At 38.3% G+C, this 15,524-nt stretch overlaps 1 protein-coding gene across 1 annotated transcript in view; it reads left to right on the plus strand.

The window, feature by feature from the left end:
- LOC107750478 (immunoglobulin superfamily DCC subclass member 3-like) overlaps positions 1 to 15,143 on the plus strand; it is an 85,204-nt gene extending 70,061 nt beyond the window's left edge. Inside the window, exons 7-14 of the mRNA XM_016565847.1 lie at positions 401 to 566; positions 10,954 to 11,201; positions 12,383 to 12,547; positions 12,832 to 13,020; positions 13,634 to 13,738; positions 13,831 to 13,966; positions 14,109 to 14,349; positions 14,607 to 15,143. Of these exons, the coding sequence (XP_016421333.1) occupies positions 401 to 566; positions 10,954 to 11,201; positions 12,383 to 12,547; positions 12,832 to 13,020; positions 13,634 to 13,738; positions 13,831 to 13,966; positions 14,109 to 14,349; positions 14,607 to 14,744 (1,388 nt within the window). The 3' untranslated portion in view covers positions 14,745 to 15,143. The remainder of the gene's footprint in view (positions 1 to 400; positions 567 to 10,953; positions 11,202 to 12,382; positions 12,548 to 12,831; positions 13,021 to 13,633; positions 13,739 to 13,830; positions 13,967 to 14,108; positions 14,350 to 14,606) is intronic.
- The last annotated feature ends 381 nt before the right edge of the window (positions 15,144 to 15,524 follow it).

The following is a 15,524-nucleotide window of genomic DNA, read 5'->3' on the forward strand; positions in this document are numbered from 1 at the left end:
AATCTGTTTTTTTGCCCTACTCTAATCAAGTTAATCTGATGCTTTCTCTAAGTTTATTCCTGTTTCCACCCACTGCTGTCACAGTACATTCATTATATATGTGATAAAGCCAAAGCCACGTAGACAATCTCCCTCCCTCTCTTGGCATTGTGTGCATGGTGGTTTTCTTCTTCAAATACTTCTATTGTCGTTAATAGCATATATGTGGCATATGGAAATGGAACTGGGTAAAAATGGAAACATTAGTGCAGTCACCTAGTGAATTTACTGAGACATATTCCAACAGCTATGGAGGGTTCAGAAATGTTGAGCCTTTTTATTTAATGATCTCTTGTTTTGTATTGCCAATAATGGAGTTCTCATTATCTCTTGCTTACTCTTCCTCTGTATCTGTCTACAGCCCCTGCAGAGTTTGTGCAGCCCCCTCAGTCTATTGCTCGCCCGGTGGGCACCACTGCCATCTTCACTTGTCTGGCCCAGGGCGAGCCGGTCCCACAGATCACCTGGCTGAAAAATGGACAAATCTTAGAGCCCGATGGCCATGTCAAACTCAGGAACAACAACAGGTGAGCTGGAAAAGACCAGTGTTATTTATGTACTATTTTTATATTGATATATTTATATTATTGATATTGATTCATATTTTGAATTGGTTTTCTTTTAGGCAGCGGCTATTGAGCCATTTACACTAAGTGAAAATAGCATATTTTCTTAGCAATAGATGCTATTTACACTAAGTGCAAATAGCGATGGATTCTATTTACACTAAGTGAAAATAGCAGTATTTTAACAATATGCTACTTACACTAAGTGCATATATTAGCTATAAATTCTATTTAAACTATTTCAAAATAGCAAGATTTTCTGCTATTTATACTACTTATTGCAAATAGTGGCAATTATCTGCACCTCAGTATTGTAATACATTATAAACAGTACGCAATAATAACGTATTGAGTGTAAATTATAATATTAATTCAAATTATTAAATGGATGCCACCTTATTGGGACAATAAAGCCCTCCCTACACTTACCCTAACCCTACCCGATACTTTATTTACAACTTTTTTATTATTTCCTTCATTTTTATTGAAAATAAATGCCTTTCCGATGTGATATGAGATTTGAAAAGGGAGAAAAAAAGTTTGGCAAATGGCAGATTCGAACTCGGGTTGATCTCATCAAAAAGCACACATCTTACCAGATACGCCACTGGAACTGACGTTTGTCGAGCGTCTTTTGTAGTTTTGAGTAACCCAATCACACGTTGGTGGGCGGAGTTAGTGTAAATAGCCTCTGCCAACAAGGCGGGCTATTTGCACTTAGTTTTCTCTCTTTTGGGGGGGGGGGGTTTGTAATTTTGTTATGTGCATTTGTCTTTATTTTTTACTTCAGTTTTAGTTTTGGTCAACTTCAAGCCTATTTCAGTTAGTTGCTAAGGCAGCATTTGAAATTTTAGAGTTCTAGTTTCAGTTTACAATAACAACACTGATAAAGCCGTGATATAATATAGCTTTAATTTTTTCCCAAGATCTGTTTCCATGTTGTATAAGGAATGCGGTAAGCTAATGTATAATCAGGAATTGTGTAAGCTAAATTAATTTTGCTTACATAGCTGTATGCTGCTGCCCATCGATTCCAGAGTTACTCATTTGCACAATGTAATTTATTAGTGAAGGCCATCGCTGTTTGTGTCATTGAAGGGCATTTTAAAGTTGCTGGTTGTCCTTTTCTAGCCACAGTGTTATGACAACCACGTAAGGACGCCACTTGTCGAGGTCAGTAGGACACATTGTCCCGCATTCTTCTGATCTAGGACGTATTGTGTCTGCTATGAAAGACACTCAGCTTTCTGTTTATCTTTGCTTTTATTTTTCCCCTGCTGTTTTGGTTATGATCATGTCTTTGGAAATTAAACGTGATTCCTTGTCTATCGCTATAAATGTTTTATTGCCTGGGATTTTGTTGTGGTTAAAGAGTATGTTTACGATGTGAGAGAAAATCAATTTCATCGAGGTTCAAATTTATAACAGCAAAGATGGAGAGCTGCTTTTCATTGCTAGAAGAAATCAGTTGGGAAAGACAAAAAGGCTGGGACAGGCATGGCCTAACTGGAGTGAAAAGAAGCAGGTAGGCAGAGAAAGCACGCAGGAGTGGATAAGTTGGAATCTCTGAGTCTGAGCAGCACCATTAGCTAATTGACTCATAAAGTGGAGCAGTGAGCAGAGAATGAGTCCGTTCCTCTTATTGATTAATTCTTATACATTGCTGGCCCATATGTGTTGACACAACATCAGTTCTGTGTATTTTTAAAGGATTACACACAAATTGTGTAATCTTGTTTTACTGTACATTTTAATGTGTGTAATTTTTGCTTGCGTCTCTTGCATCACCAAACTGAATTGCAAAACTCATTTTATAAATGAGTAATAATAATAATAGTGTTGCTCATGTCATGATGTTGTGTGGTTTCATAAGGGTTATGAGGGATTCACCAAGAATGATAACTATAATGATAAATGCATTACCATCCACACACCAACAGACTATAATGTTCTGTTTATTATAAACGACAACGTACACTGTCATTTTGTCATCTGCCATTTTAGACGCTAAAGCTCTTAAAAATTTTTTTAAAAAACACTGAGGAAAGTATAGTTTCTTTGTGTCACTATCGTTATAGCTGTGGTGTGAATCTCTCTATTCTCATAGAATTTGAATTATTATTAAAACTTTACAGTAATAGTTATTTATATATCGTCTCTTACATTGAAAGTATTTATTTTATAAGTTCATGCTCTGGGAATCAAACCCATGATCTTGGTGTTGCTGGCACCGCTGTATGAGCTATGTGCTTCTTTACTAAATGACACTCTGTGGGATTCTTTTGCTTGTGCATGATCCACCGCTGGAATATCATAATTCTGAAAAGTAATAACACACCTCTCCTGGATAAATCTATGCGATTGTTGCTCTGCACATTAAACTGGGATAAGAGAGCGTATCGAAAACAATTACACAATTCACCTTAATTGTGTTTTATTGTCAGCTCTTGTGCTTACGTCATCTCTGATACTTAGCAGCATTTTTTCAGAGTGGAAACATCACAAGCATGTTAAGCAGCCTATTTAATGATAGTTGTGTGGTTGTTTATCAATGTTGGTTGGGGGATTCTCTGCCTGCCAACAGGCAACCCAGCTTCCTCACAGACAGACAGGAAGATGTTGACCTTCAAGAGGTTCAGAGAGACAATCGATTATACATTTAACAAACTTGCATGTGCACACATTAATCCAGAGCTCACATATAGGTAGCCTCCCCAAACATGTGTCATATGCTTACAGTGACATGTAAACATACACATATGACATGTGCAAACTCACTAGCTTGTCCTTTTGCCCTCACCTCTCTTTTGTACATTTTGTACGCTCTCACGTACCTCCACTGAGACGCACACTGGCATTTACATGTATCTGGAACAAGAGTTCAGGCTGTTTTCATTTTTAACATCAGCCATTTATCAATTATTGGCCATAACAAGAAATTTAATATTGTTGCATCCATAATAATAATTCCCAGTATATTTGTTGTTTATTTAGATATGTTGTTTGTGTATTGTTGTTTATGTGTGTGTGTGTGTGTGTGTGTGTGCACATTTTTGTGACAAATGAGAACATAAATTTGTATAATGACAAGGGTATGACATAGGTATTACAAGGAGAAGGTGACTTTTCAGGACATTACCCCATGTCCCCACTTTTCAAAACGCATATAAATCACACAGAATGGAGTGTATTGAAAATCTGAAATAGCACAAAGTTTCCTGTGAGTGGTAGGTTTAGGGGGAGGGTTGGTGTAGGGCAATAGAATATACAGTCTGTACAGTAGAAAAACCATTACGCCTATGGGATGTCCCCCCTTTTCACAAAAACAAACCTGTGTGTGTGTGTGTGTGTGTGTGTGTCAGCTTTTTTTTTCTTTTTTTTCTGACTATTTTAAGGTTTAGATGACTTTTGCCATAAACTAACCCTAACCTAAAGTTAAAGGAAACTAACTTTTGAAGAGTACTTTCCCTGTAAGGGTGTATTGGATTCAGTTGTTGTGCACATATAGAGTACTGTAGAGTATAGAGCATTTGTGAACAAGAACGAGTTTGTTTGAGTTTTTAGTGTTCTTTAGATTTATAATCAGCTATTTATTTGTCATTGGCCATGACAACTATTGGACAGTATCAGTATTTACATTTCAATATTGGTGCATCCCTAAATTACACCAAAATAATGTAATCTAATTTAAAGGGGTCATCGTATGCCCATTTTCCACAAGTTGATATGATTCTTTAGGGTCTTAATTAAAAGGTCTATAACATACTTTGGTCAAAATTTCTCAATGGTAGTGTAAAAAAACCACCCTTTTTACCTTGTTAAAATCAGCTCTGTTTATAGCAAGCCGTTTCCTTTCATGTTGCTTTAAATGCTAATGAGCTCTGCTCACCCCGCCCCTCTCTTCTGTGGGGTGATGAGCAGACTATAAACTTTAGCCGCGAAACTTGCTAACTAGCACATTATAAGGAAAGGCGATTTGCAAAGATTCATAAAAAACCCTTATACTCACTTCATCTGTTGATGAAGCTGGATCACGAATGATTCGCGCGAACAGACGCATTTAGGTAGATCGGGCACGCATTCCCTTCAAAAACGAAAGTAATGTTAATCCTCTGCGTCTTCAGCGGCTCAGATGTCTGGAGAAAATGGCGACTGCTATGTTCATTATTACATCCAACAACTAAACACCTCAATCGCTTAATCGCAGACATTCTTGTCTTCCCCTGCACCGAAGTTGACAATGGCGGACTGATGACAGCTCACTCAGGGCAGGTCTAATGTAAGACGGCCTTGTCAATCAACTATCGTGGGAGGGGCCTGTGCAGAACTACGTCATTCTGACAGGAATCTCAGAACAGCCTGATTTGAGAAAGGGTATTTTAAAATAGGGATTTTAAAAAAAAACACTGGGTGGATTTTTAGCATTATTGGGTGGATGTGTACACACACTTCCAACACACATTTATGTTCAAACAACATGTAAAGTGAATTTTGCATCCAATGACCCCTTTTTGATTTCATTATATTATTGCATTATTTAATACTGAATCAAACGTGTCAAACGTGAGTGTGCGCTCTGTATCCGTGCAGGTTTGCAGACATGTGTTATAGAGTGCTGCAGGCAGAGCGGAGGTCATGCGGTTCAGTAGCTGCAGGAGCAGAGGGTGGGGTCACTGCCTGCTCCATAAACATAAAACACTATACAGCAGTAATCAAAATGCCACAGTGACCCGCAGTCAAATCACACAGCACCGGCCAGCTCTTAGAAGGACTTTGAAGGTGGTTATTTATTATGTCTGTATTTCACATACTGCACATACATGCATGTGTGAATGCGTATTATAGCTGCGTTTGTGTTTGATATCGGTAATCTTGTGCTTTGTATTTCAAAGAGGGGCTTCATTCACTGAGGGGCTTTTTTGTCCTGTTTTCAAGTTTGGTCCATCATGTTTTTTCGTTGCTGAAATGTAAAATGATCGTATACAAGGAGACACAGTGCAGTGGGTGATGCACATGCTCATGGATGCAGATTTGAATCTAGCTTACTTTCCGCCTACATTTCTGTCCAGTCTCTACTGTCTTCTAAGTTGAATTTAAAAAGAAATTAAGATTTTTTTTCTTATTTTTTGAAAGAACTGTTGATAATGTTCACCATGTTTTGCAGCTGAGCAGACAAAAACAGTACACTTATTTCTTCCCTTTCTTTCCCTCGTTTTTCCCCTTTTTAAACTCCATTATGCGCTTCTTGGTCATTACCCCCTCTCCAACCCATGCACAATGGAGCGAGCTCTGGCCTTGACCTCTGACCTCTCCTGCAATCAGTCATTTCCACCAGGCTTTCAGCACCCCTGCTTCATATGCCTCTCCCCTACCTAACACTCCCCTTTCCCACCCCCTTCTCGTCTTTCCATCTCTCTCTCTCCCCTAGAGGCCTGTGAATAAGGGTGACCACCCCATTCAAGAGGCACTGCTCTGTGATGACTGTGCAAACATGCTCTCACTGTGCTGAATAGCAGCCCTCCTGTCTCAGGATGCTCTCTGTCAATCTGAGGAGAGGCTGGAATGTATAGACAGATAGAGAGGGTGCAGATGGTCCCAGCACACTGTGTGCTTTTCCTCTTTAAACATCAGTATTCTGAACAACAACAAAGCACTTTTGTAGTAAGCAGATAAATTGCAAATCGGAATGCACAATAATGTTTTTCAAATGTATTGGTATCAGCCAGTATTGGATATTTAATTCTGCATGCTCCTCTATTTTTGCATTTAAAATACCTTTGCCTTCATTTTGTGCTCACATGAAGAAAATCTTTAAAAACAATAATAATTGTAGTTTATAGTAGTGCTGTCAAATGATTAATTGCGATTAATCGCATCCAAAATAAAGTTTTGTTTACAAAATGTGTATACTGTGCATATTTATTATGTATATATAAATACAAACACATGCATGCATATATTTATGAAAAATATGTTGTTTATATATTAAATATTTATATAAAATATAAGTATATAAAAAAATATATAAATGTATATACATGTAAATATTTTCAAAATATATACTGTGTGTGTGTGTGTGTGTGTTTATATATACATAATAAATATACACAGTACACAAACATATATTATGTAAACAAAAACGTTTATTTTGGATGTGATTAATCGCAATTAATCGTTTGACGGCACTAGTTTATAGTAATCTTTTGTAAATATTAAACTGATTATCCATTATTTTCTTACTGTGCATTATAATGTAGCAATTCCTAAATTAACTTTTATTTTAGTTTTAAGTGTTTTATTTTTGTTTATTTTTCTAAATATTATATACAATTTTAATATCTGCAATTTATTGGCCATAACAAATACTTTGCTGCTACATAACAGACATTGACTGTGCTGCTCAGATGATTGTAGGGAGACTAATATTTGTCGCACTGTTCCTCAGAGAGCGAGGATGACATTATGAAACTTGCCTGACAGTTTGGTCCATAGAGCCCAAGGTTGGTGGGTATATTGTGAAGGCATGTCATGCTGGTTTGGAATTTCAAAAACAGCTGGATTTTTATTGGCAGCTCTATTTGTGTGTGGGGATTTCACAAAACAAGTGGATGCGGTCTGAAACTGCCAACCATCCCTGTTCATTCACATCGAGGTTCAATAGATTCTTCCATCAGAGCTCTATTAGCATGTTTTACATGTAGTTTAAACACATACATTAACACGTAATATGCAAGCCTTTCAAGCTGGTGCACATGGTAGCACCCAAAGATGTGGTTCAGAGATGCTATTTGGCAGTGGAGAGTGTTCTCTGTCTTCCTAATTAGCATTTACATTTATTCATTTTGCAGACTTTTTTTATCCAAAGCAACTTACAATGGATAATAATACACGCAGAAGGGATTAATTTAAGGGAGAATGTAATATGCTAATAAGCATCACTACCATATAAAATTTCCATAAGTAACAGAGCAGTAGTGTAAGTGCAGAAAAGCCCTTGGTACAAAAGCCTAGTTAAAGAGGTCTCTTTAGTTGTTTTCTAAGATTGCGATGGATTTCACTGTTTGGGTTAAGATGAAGAAAGTGACCTCTTACCACATTCTGATGGCACCACCAGTTATCGCCAATTCAGACGATCGAAATTGAGTCCGCTGCACCTCACTGAGCAAAACTGACCTCAGTAACCTGATGACAAAAGTGAGCCCATCTCATACTATCAAGATAAAAAAAAATGTATCTGCTTCCATCCACACTTTGGTACAGTAAATGTAGAAAAGCAAGTGTTGAATTTTGCATAGTATTCTGCATGTAGTGTCTGCTGTATGTGTCGGTAGGGGGGGGTGTACATGAACGAGATAAAGATGTGGCAGGTTGTTTCAGGCTGGTGGTGAGACATGAAGAATATAAAAGAAAGGACCATAATCTCTGGGACTAACTAGGATGTCAAAAAAAAAAAAAAAAAACTTGCTTTTAAAATGAATGAACACCTTTCTGTTTTCCCATTCACCCTGAATAATATCCCAGCAATATCATAACTACCATTTGTCCGAGAACACAAACCGCATGCAAATATATCATAAAAAGAAGGTGGAGCTTAGAAAGAAAGAGTCGCAGTAGGCTGAGGACTCTCATTTCCATATCCTGGCCCTTTAAGTGGTAAAAATTCATTTTTTTTTCCAGGGCCTCAGGATTATGGAAGAGAAAAAAAAACAGCTGATTATATATTCAGCACTAATAATGCTCCCCCTTCCACCATCACCGTATCCCCCAGCAATGAAGGGGAGCACAAAGGAGAAGGTGTTAAAAGAAAAAAAACAACACTGAAAGAGTGAGAGTGGAAAAATAAGGACTAGTGAGAGAGAATAAAAAGTAAAGAGGAGGATTCAGGAGCGAGGAGTTTGACAGATGGTTGGGTTTACTTCATGTTAATGAGCACCCAGAGATGGTGGATGCATATGGTTTGTTTGTAGCCTCTGCTTTATTCATGCCAGTTACATCATTTGCACTGGGAACAAGGTTAGATACTCATATCAGTGCGCATGGGTGAGACCTGTTATGTAGGACTTTCTGCTAGGAATACACCGATATAAAAAATCTGGAAGATACTGATAAGATGATATTTTCATGCTATGGCTGATATTAAAAGCTACACTCTTTTGTCGATATTAATTTAAAAATAATTAATTAATAGAGATTGTCTAAGAATTGTAGTGAATTTGCTTCGGCGAAATAGTGTCGTGATGGGTATTCGCGTCACCAATGACGTTATGATATTTGGATCACGTGTCACTTAAGGTGTGGTTATGAGTACATCACATAAGAAAGATTGGTGGGATATCTTACTTGTAGAACCTCTTTCTGTATCATCAACACAAGGAAGACACAAGTGTAATCAAATAGATTTTATTAACAAAAGATAAACAAGAGTAATCAACAACTACTAAATGAATACCATAAATTAAATAGGAATAAAGTGCATAAGATGCATAAAACGCAAGTGATTATGTTGGGTGTTGCTATATCAGAGCTACATTATCTGGATAGATAAACTGTTGCTACTCTGAAACAAATAAGGTGAAGAACCTTATTATGTATCAAAAAAATAAATGAATCATTTGTTATCAACTATATAACATCTAATGTAAATTAGAATTTCATATACTGGTAATACACAACAATGCCAAGGTCTCTGGAAGAGGTTTGGATAAGTGATATTTACGCAGGCGTGGAACACGCAGATGTGGCCCTGGAGTAGGTGCAGAAGGTCCTTGCCTGGAACATGCAAGCAAAAGTCTGTGTCTTCTGCCTTTCTGGGCTAGAGACTCAGAACTTGGTCAATCTGCTTTGTCTCTCTAGGATGGAGACCCAGGACGTGCTGCATCTGTTGTTGTCTCGCTGGACGAAGACTTTAAACGTAGAATATCTCTCTCCTCACAGGCTGGAGGCTCAGAACGTGATCATATCTGTTGCTGCCTCACAAGCTGGAAACTCAGGACTTTTTTATCTGTTATTGCCTCTTCCCGCATGGGCCAGAGGCTCAGAATGTTGATGTTTCTGTCTCTCGGGATGGGAGACTCGGAACGAGAGTATCTGCTAGTGTCTCACCCTTGCAGGCCGGAGACTCAGAATGGTGTATCTGCTATTGTCTCACCCTTGAGGGGCTCAGACTCAGACCTTGTTGATCTGTTAGCATCCCTTCCTTTTTGGGACTCAGACTCGGAACAAGAAGTGTCAATTGGGAAGGTGCCTTTATCTCTTTCCGATGAGGAGGAGATTGCAATATGACACTTCTCCATTTCCAGGCTGTGATTGGCTGTTTCCATCAGAGTGGGGGAACACGGTGTGGCCCACCCTTCTTTGCTCCTAAGGAACTTATTTGCATAGTCCAAACACACATTTAGAAAAGTGTCACTAAAGTTTTACCGGTGCAATTTTCACTTACCAAACCACAACCAGAATACATTTGTTACGAACACATTAAGTCCAAACATGATGGAAGAAAATTTAACTTTCATGCATGCATTCATTTGTCCATTAACAGCTGAGTTTGTGTAAGATGTTGCACTACACATCGCTGTCACTGAGAATACTTATTTCTCTGAATAAGTATGAGATGTGTGTGTTGTAGTTTGCATCAGTTTAAGGTTTGAGAACATAGTTATGAATGGATTTGGATGGATCTCTGTGATCTCTTTTTTTTCACCCACCGCTACGTCGTGCGGTCCTAAGGAATTTTTATGGCGGTCACAAGCCAAAATCTTAGGAATCAGTCTGTTGGTAGGTGAAGGGCAGAAACTGCATTCTGACCAATGAGAAGTCCTGTCCTTGCCGGGCTTTGTACCAAAGGTCTTCTTGCCCTCTAAGAGGTGTCTGGCTGTTGTCCTATCATCTTTATCTAATGCTGTTGGACAGTTTGCTTGTTAGTCCACCAAGATCCAATCAAAATGTAGCAAACCTTTGTCCACTATGGTGGTCAGAGAGGGGCCCCGCCATAACCTGGGCCCCTGGAATGTGCTGTCCACTACAGAATTATTGTAGACAAAATAGTATAATTTAATTTATTAAATGTATTAATTAATTAACAATGAATTATTTATAAATAATAATATTTAATAAAAACTTAAATATTTTAGTGTATATAGTTTTACATTTTTATTTAAAAATTAAAACACTAAATTATTTTACTGTATACTGTCTGAATAATTAAAAATAAATGAAAGACTAAATTATAATTTTATTTTTATATTAGCTGATAACTGATATGGTACCAATATATTGTGTATCCCTGCTTTCTGACATTTAATTAACCATTCTCAGGTTAAAAGTCTTTCTCTCTCTTCTCTTCTCCTAGTACTCTGACCATCTATGGAGTGACCCAGGATGATGAGGCCATATATCAGTGTATTGCAGAGAACAGTGCTGGCTCCACACAGGCCAGTGCCCGTCTGACTGTGCTGTGGGCTGACGGGTTGCCGGGTGTGCCCACGGGCGTACATGCAGAAGTTCTTTCTCCAACCTCCGTTCAGGTGTCCTGGAACGAGCCCACCCAAAACACTCAGGACATAATTGGATATGTGTTGCATATCCGCAAGACTGCTGGTAGGAAAACTGCTTATGAACCTAAACACACGCACAAAGCATGCAAGAATCAAATCAGATCTAATTTACTCAGCTTTTCTTCAACATTGAATGTAAAACGCTCCTCAGTAAATCAATACTTTATTTAAAGTGTAAATGTAGATTTCCACAAATGTTATGAAATACATATTTTATTCAGTCTTCACTCCAGGCTCTCTCATTATGGAAATCATTGAGATTTAGAGTCGATAGCAAATCGCCGCTTTTTTCCTGTTGCCATCAGCTGGAGTGGAAATTTAGCATGATGGAAAGAGACACGTTTATGTGTGCCGTTATAATCGAGCTAAAGCTGTTTTTTGCTGTTTTCTCTCTGTCAGAGTGTACATGACACAATGTGCAATCTAATGTTTAAAGGATTAAATGCATGTCAAGAGCATGAGGCCAAGGCCAATGGTAGTCTGATTAACATGCATACATGTTTGACGAAGCTGAGCTACAATGGCATTATCTTTGTTAGATTGTAACCCTGAAGTAATTATGTGATATTGTCAAACGCATTTTAAAATAGCTGTTTTAGTCCAAATGAAATCAAACCTCTAAGCGTACTTGTTGGTAAAGAGAGAAGCCTGAAGCCTTTTCCTGAAAGCTCAGCACGAGGATGGATGTGTATTCACATATCAGTCCCTCTCTCCTGGGAAGCTTTAAAATTACATGTTGATGTTTATCTGTGCTGGAGCAAATACAGCTGATCTAAGACCTATGCTGAAGTGCTCTTAAGTGTTCTCTGCTGCGCTTTTTCCTTTTCTCTCTCATTCTCTCACTGTGGTGTTATTATGACTATTAGCCACTGCAGTTTAGATTTCTGATATGTCTGTAGCATCTCTCATCAGCTGGAAGCCTCACTTTCCTACAGCGCGGTGAGATATGTTTTGGAGTGTGAGCCATTTATAATGTATATGATCACTTACAACAATTTGGCATGAATAAATAATGAGGAAATATAACATTTACTCCGTCCATAAATGTGACTTAGAGAGCTGCCAACATTAAGAGCTGGGCAATTGTTGATCCTTAATTTTACTTTCACACTCTTGCTCCATTTTTCTCTGTTTGTTCTTCTCTCTCATACCATTTTTGGGTGTTTAATGATGGTCTCACATGGTTTCTCTCTTTCCTTCTTTCAACCTTCACTTTCCCATCAGACCCAGTGGAGATGGAGTACCAGGAGGCTGTGAGTAAAATGACCCTGCAGCAGGTAATCGGAGATCTGGAGCCTTCCACCAGCTACAGCTTCTATGTGAAGGCTTACACGTCCCGCGGAGCCAGCAAAGCCTCTGAGACGGCTGTGGAGAGCACACTGGGAGAAGGTATAAAAACATATTTAAACAATCATGCAAACACAGGCTTCTTTTTTATGCATAATTGTATATTCACAGTTATTTTAAGTTGTTAATTGTGCCGGCAGTAATTCACTGGAAAAACACATTCTCTCTCTTGAAACTTCTTAACAATAAAGCATTCCCTCAGAGGAGTTTTTGGCACAGCATGGTCTTTAATTCAAGGTTGTTCAGGGTAAAGTTCCCACCTGTTGTATACTCTCTTGCTGATGAAATGCATTCCGCCTGATCCTTTGTGTTTGCAATGCCTACAGTCCCTGCTCCACCAGCCTTGTTCACGAAGGTGATTAATTCGACAGTGGTTCAGGCCACATGGGAACCCTCCACTAAGATGGGCCAACAGGAAGGATTCAATCTCTACTACCGTAAGGTTCCTGTCCCCATCTTCACTGGACCCCTTACCTTCCCACGTAATGTGACCCAGTACAACATCACTCAGCTGGGTGAGTCTGGCCATAGCGGCCTTTATTCCTAAAAAATATGAGCAGAATGTATTTCTGTGTAAATAACACAATAAAAAATTCTTATGGCATGTTCTTATATATTTTTGTTACGTTCAATGCAGAGACATTAATGAATTCTATTTACATAGAAATTAATAAATGTTATGCTTGTCTTATCAAGACCCAATATTGATTTATTGTTGTTGTTGCTGTTGTTTAACATTTAGTCTGATATAAGCCTGTGGTTTACAGCAAAACACAATTAATACATATTATTATTGTTAAAAATCGTAAGGTCAGTTGTTGTTGTTTGTTATTATTATTTGTGTAGTAATAAAAATAATAACAATAATAATACAAATTTATTATTATTATTAAACATTTATTTATATATTATATTAAACTTTATTAAAAATTATGAAACATTTATCCTGTTTTGCTTTATAGCCAAGTTAACATAGATTAATATATTATTATATTATTAATGCATATATTAATACATATTATTACAATAAAAAACATATAAAAACATATCAGCTAATAGAAATCATTTTGCCATTGAGATTTTATTTTTTTGAGTATTCCAAAACTCTTTTTTCCTCTGTTTCGATAGATCCCTCTTTTGTGTATGAAATTAAGATTCTGGCTTTTAACCAGCATGGAGAGGGCAATGCCACCCTGCGCTTTGTGTCGCTCAAGGAGACAGTGGAAAAATCAGGTGCCTGATGCAACACACTGGTTCACTCCCACACATGCAAGCATAATAACTCACTCACACTGACTATATATGTGTGTGTTCTGTTCCTGCAGTGCTAAATACCCCTTGCAACTGTGTAAAAGATGAACAGAATAAAAGCTCCACCACAGGCATCATCATCGGCATCCATATTGGAGTCACTTGCATCATTTTCTGTGTCCTTTTCCTCATGTTTAGCTACAGGGGCAGGTGAGGAATCAATGCTGACCATGTGTGGTATCATTTTATAGTGAATGCAGTCGCAGTGAGCATGGGCGGAAAAGAGTTTTACTTTAAATAAATGTCAAAATGTTTCTTTTGGATGCAGAGTTAAATGTTTTTTTTCTTGCAGGTTGATGATGTGTAAAACCGTGCAGGCCACCCGACAGGCGGGCCGTAACCCAGCAGCAGGAGTCGTGCTCGAATCCTCCTCTTCCTCACAGGGGGCTCTGGCCCTCAACGGCCCCCACAGGTTCAACTCAGACGGGAATGGAGGAACCCACACTGCAAAGAGCTGCACCGACTCCAACGAGATGGAGAGACTCTTCTCAGGACCATCCCACTTCTCCCATCCACCTAACACCACCCACACAGTGAGCCTTGGGAGAAATGCATACATTTATAGATATGTGGATTGCATGGTTATAGTTCTTCTCGGAGAACAACTTATGAGTGCATGTAAAAGTGGAATGGAAAGAGATGCATTTGCCTAAGTGTATTGAAAGGGATCAAAGTAAAACCATAACCCTATGAGCTCTGATGAGATTCCTTGACCTCACAATAACTGAAAAGTACTGTGGTGTTTGGTAATGTGATTTTTTACCATGTATTTGTGTGTGCTTCTTTTCAGATTGAGAGCTCTTTGGTCTCTTGTCCGTTGAATGAAACCCAGATGTCCACACTTCCCCTTGATGACTTCAGCCTGATGGAGGAGTGTGAGGTGCAGTTCCGGCAGCATCCAGCAGAGGGCCAACAGGATGAAGACTGATGAAGACACGAAGGCCAAGAATATCCACTACTCAGACTCCTGTCCAACTCAGGTCAACTGAAGTATTCATCTTTTTAGTTCTGTTTTTATCGTGCAAAGAATATATTATTCGTAAGTTAAGTTCCCTTTGTGGGAATCACTGGACTGTAATGCCAGGGCCTCATGGTAGGTGAGGTTCTGCGATGGATATCTAATATTTCTCATTGGTAGGTGAACAAATACACTCTTGCAGTTACAGCTGGCAGCATACAGTGGAAGTCTCTAGTCACTAGTATCTATAATTGATTTTATTTGGCTTCTTCTGCACAACAGAGAAGTATTTTTCCTACTAAAACATATATTCGACTTGCTGCCTCCTCTTAACCTACCAATGATTTCAGAAGCCCATCCATCAGAGACCAAGACCTTCTTCCAGGGATTTCAAATTATTCTCAGGATTTTTTTTTCACTGATATCAATGTTTTGTTTTGTTTTTTAAGTAGGTTTTAGCCTTCATGAAGACTTTAGACTCGGCTATGTGAACCTTAGAATTTGCAACAAAAAACCTACCTCAGCTGGAATGAATGTCTTGTAGGAAGTCTTTGAGATCTGCATATTGCTGTCTGTTCTGTTTTTATACACATCAAGCATTCAGTCAAAAGAGAAAAGGGTGCTTCTCTAACTCAGATTTCAAGGACTGCCGCTCTCCTGCTCATTGAAGCAAAACAAGAAAAAAATCCAACATATAGCACTTCCAAATGTTGAAGTCAATGTTCTACCTCAAAATAACAATGTTGTTAT

The sequence above is a fragment of the Sinocyclocheilus rhinocerous genome, unplaced genomic scaffold (genome assembly GCF_001515625.1).
Source record: "Sinocyclocheilus rhinocerous isolate Xijiao unplaced genomic scaffold, SAMN03320098_v1.1 scaffold19, whole genome shotgun sequence".
Taxonomy (NCBI): Eukaryota; Metazoa; Chordata; class Actinopteri; order Cypriniformes; family Cyprinidae; genus Sinocyclocheilus; species Sinocyclocheilus rhinocerous.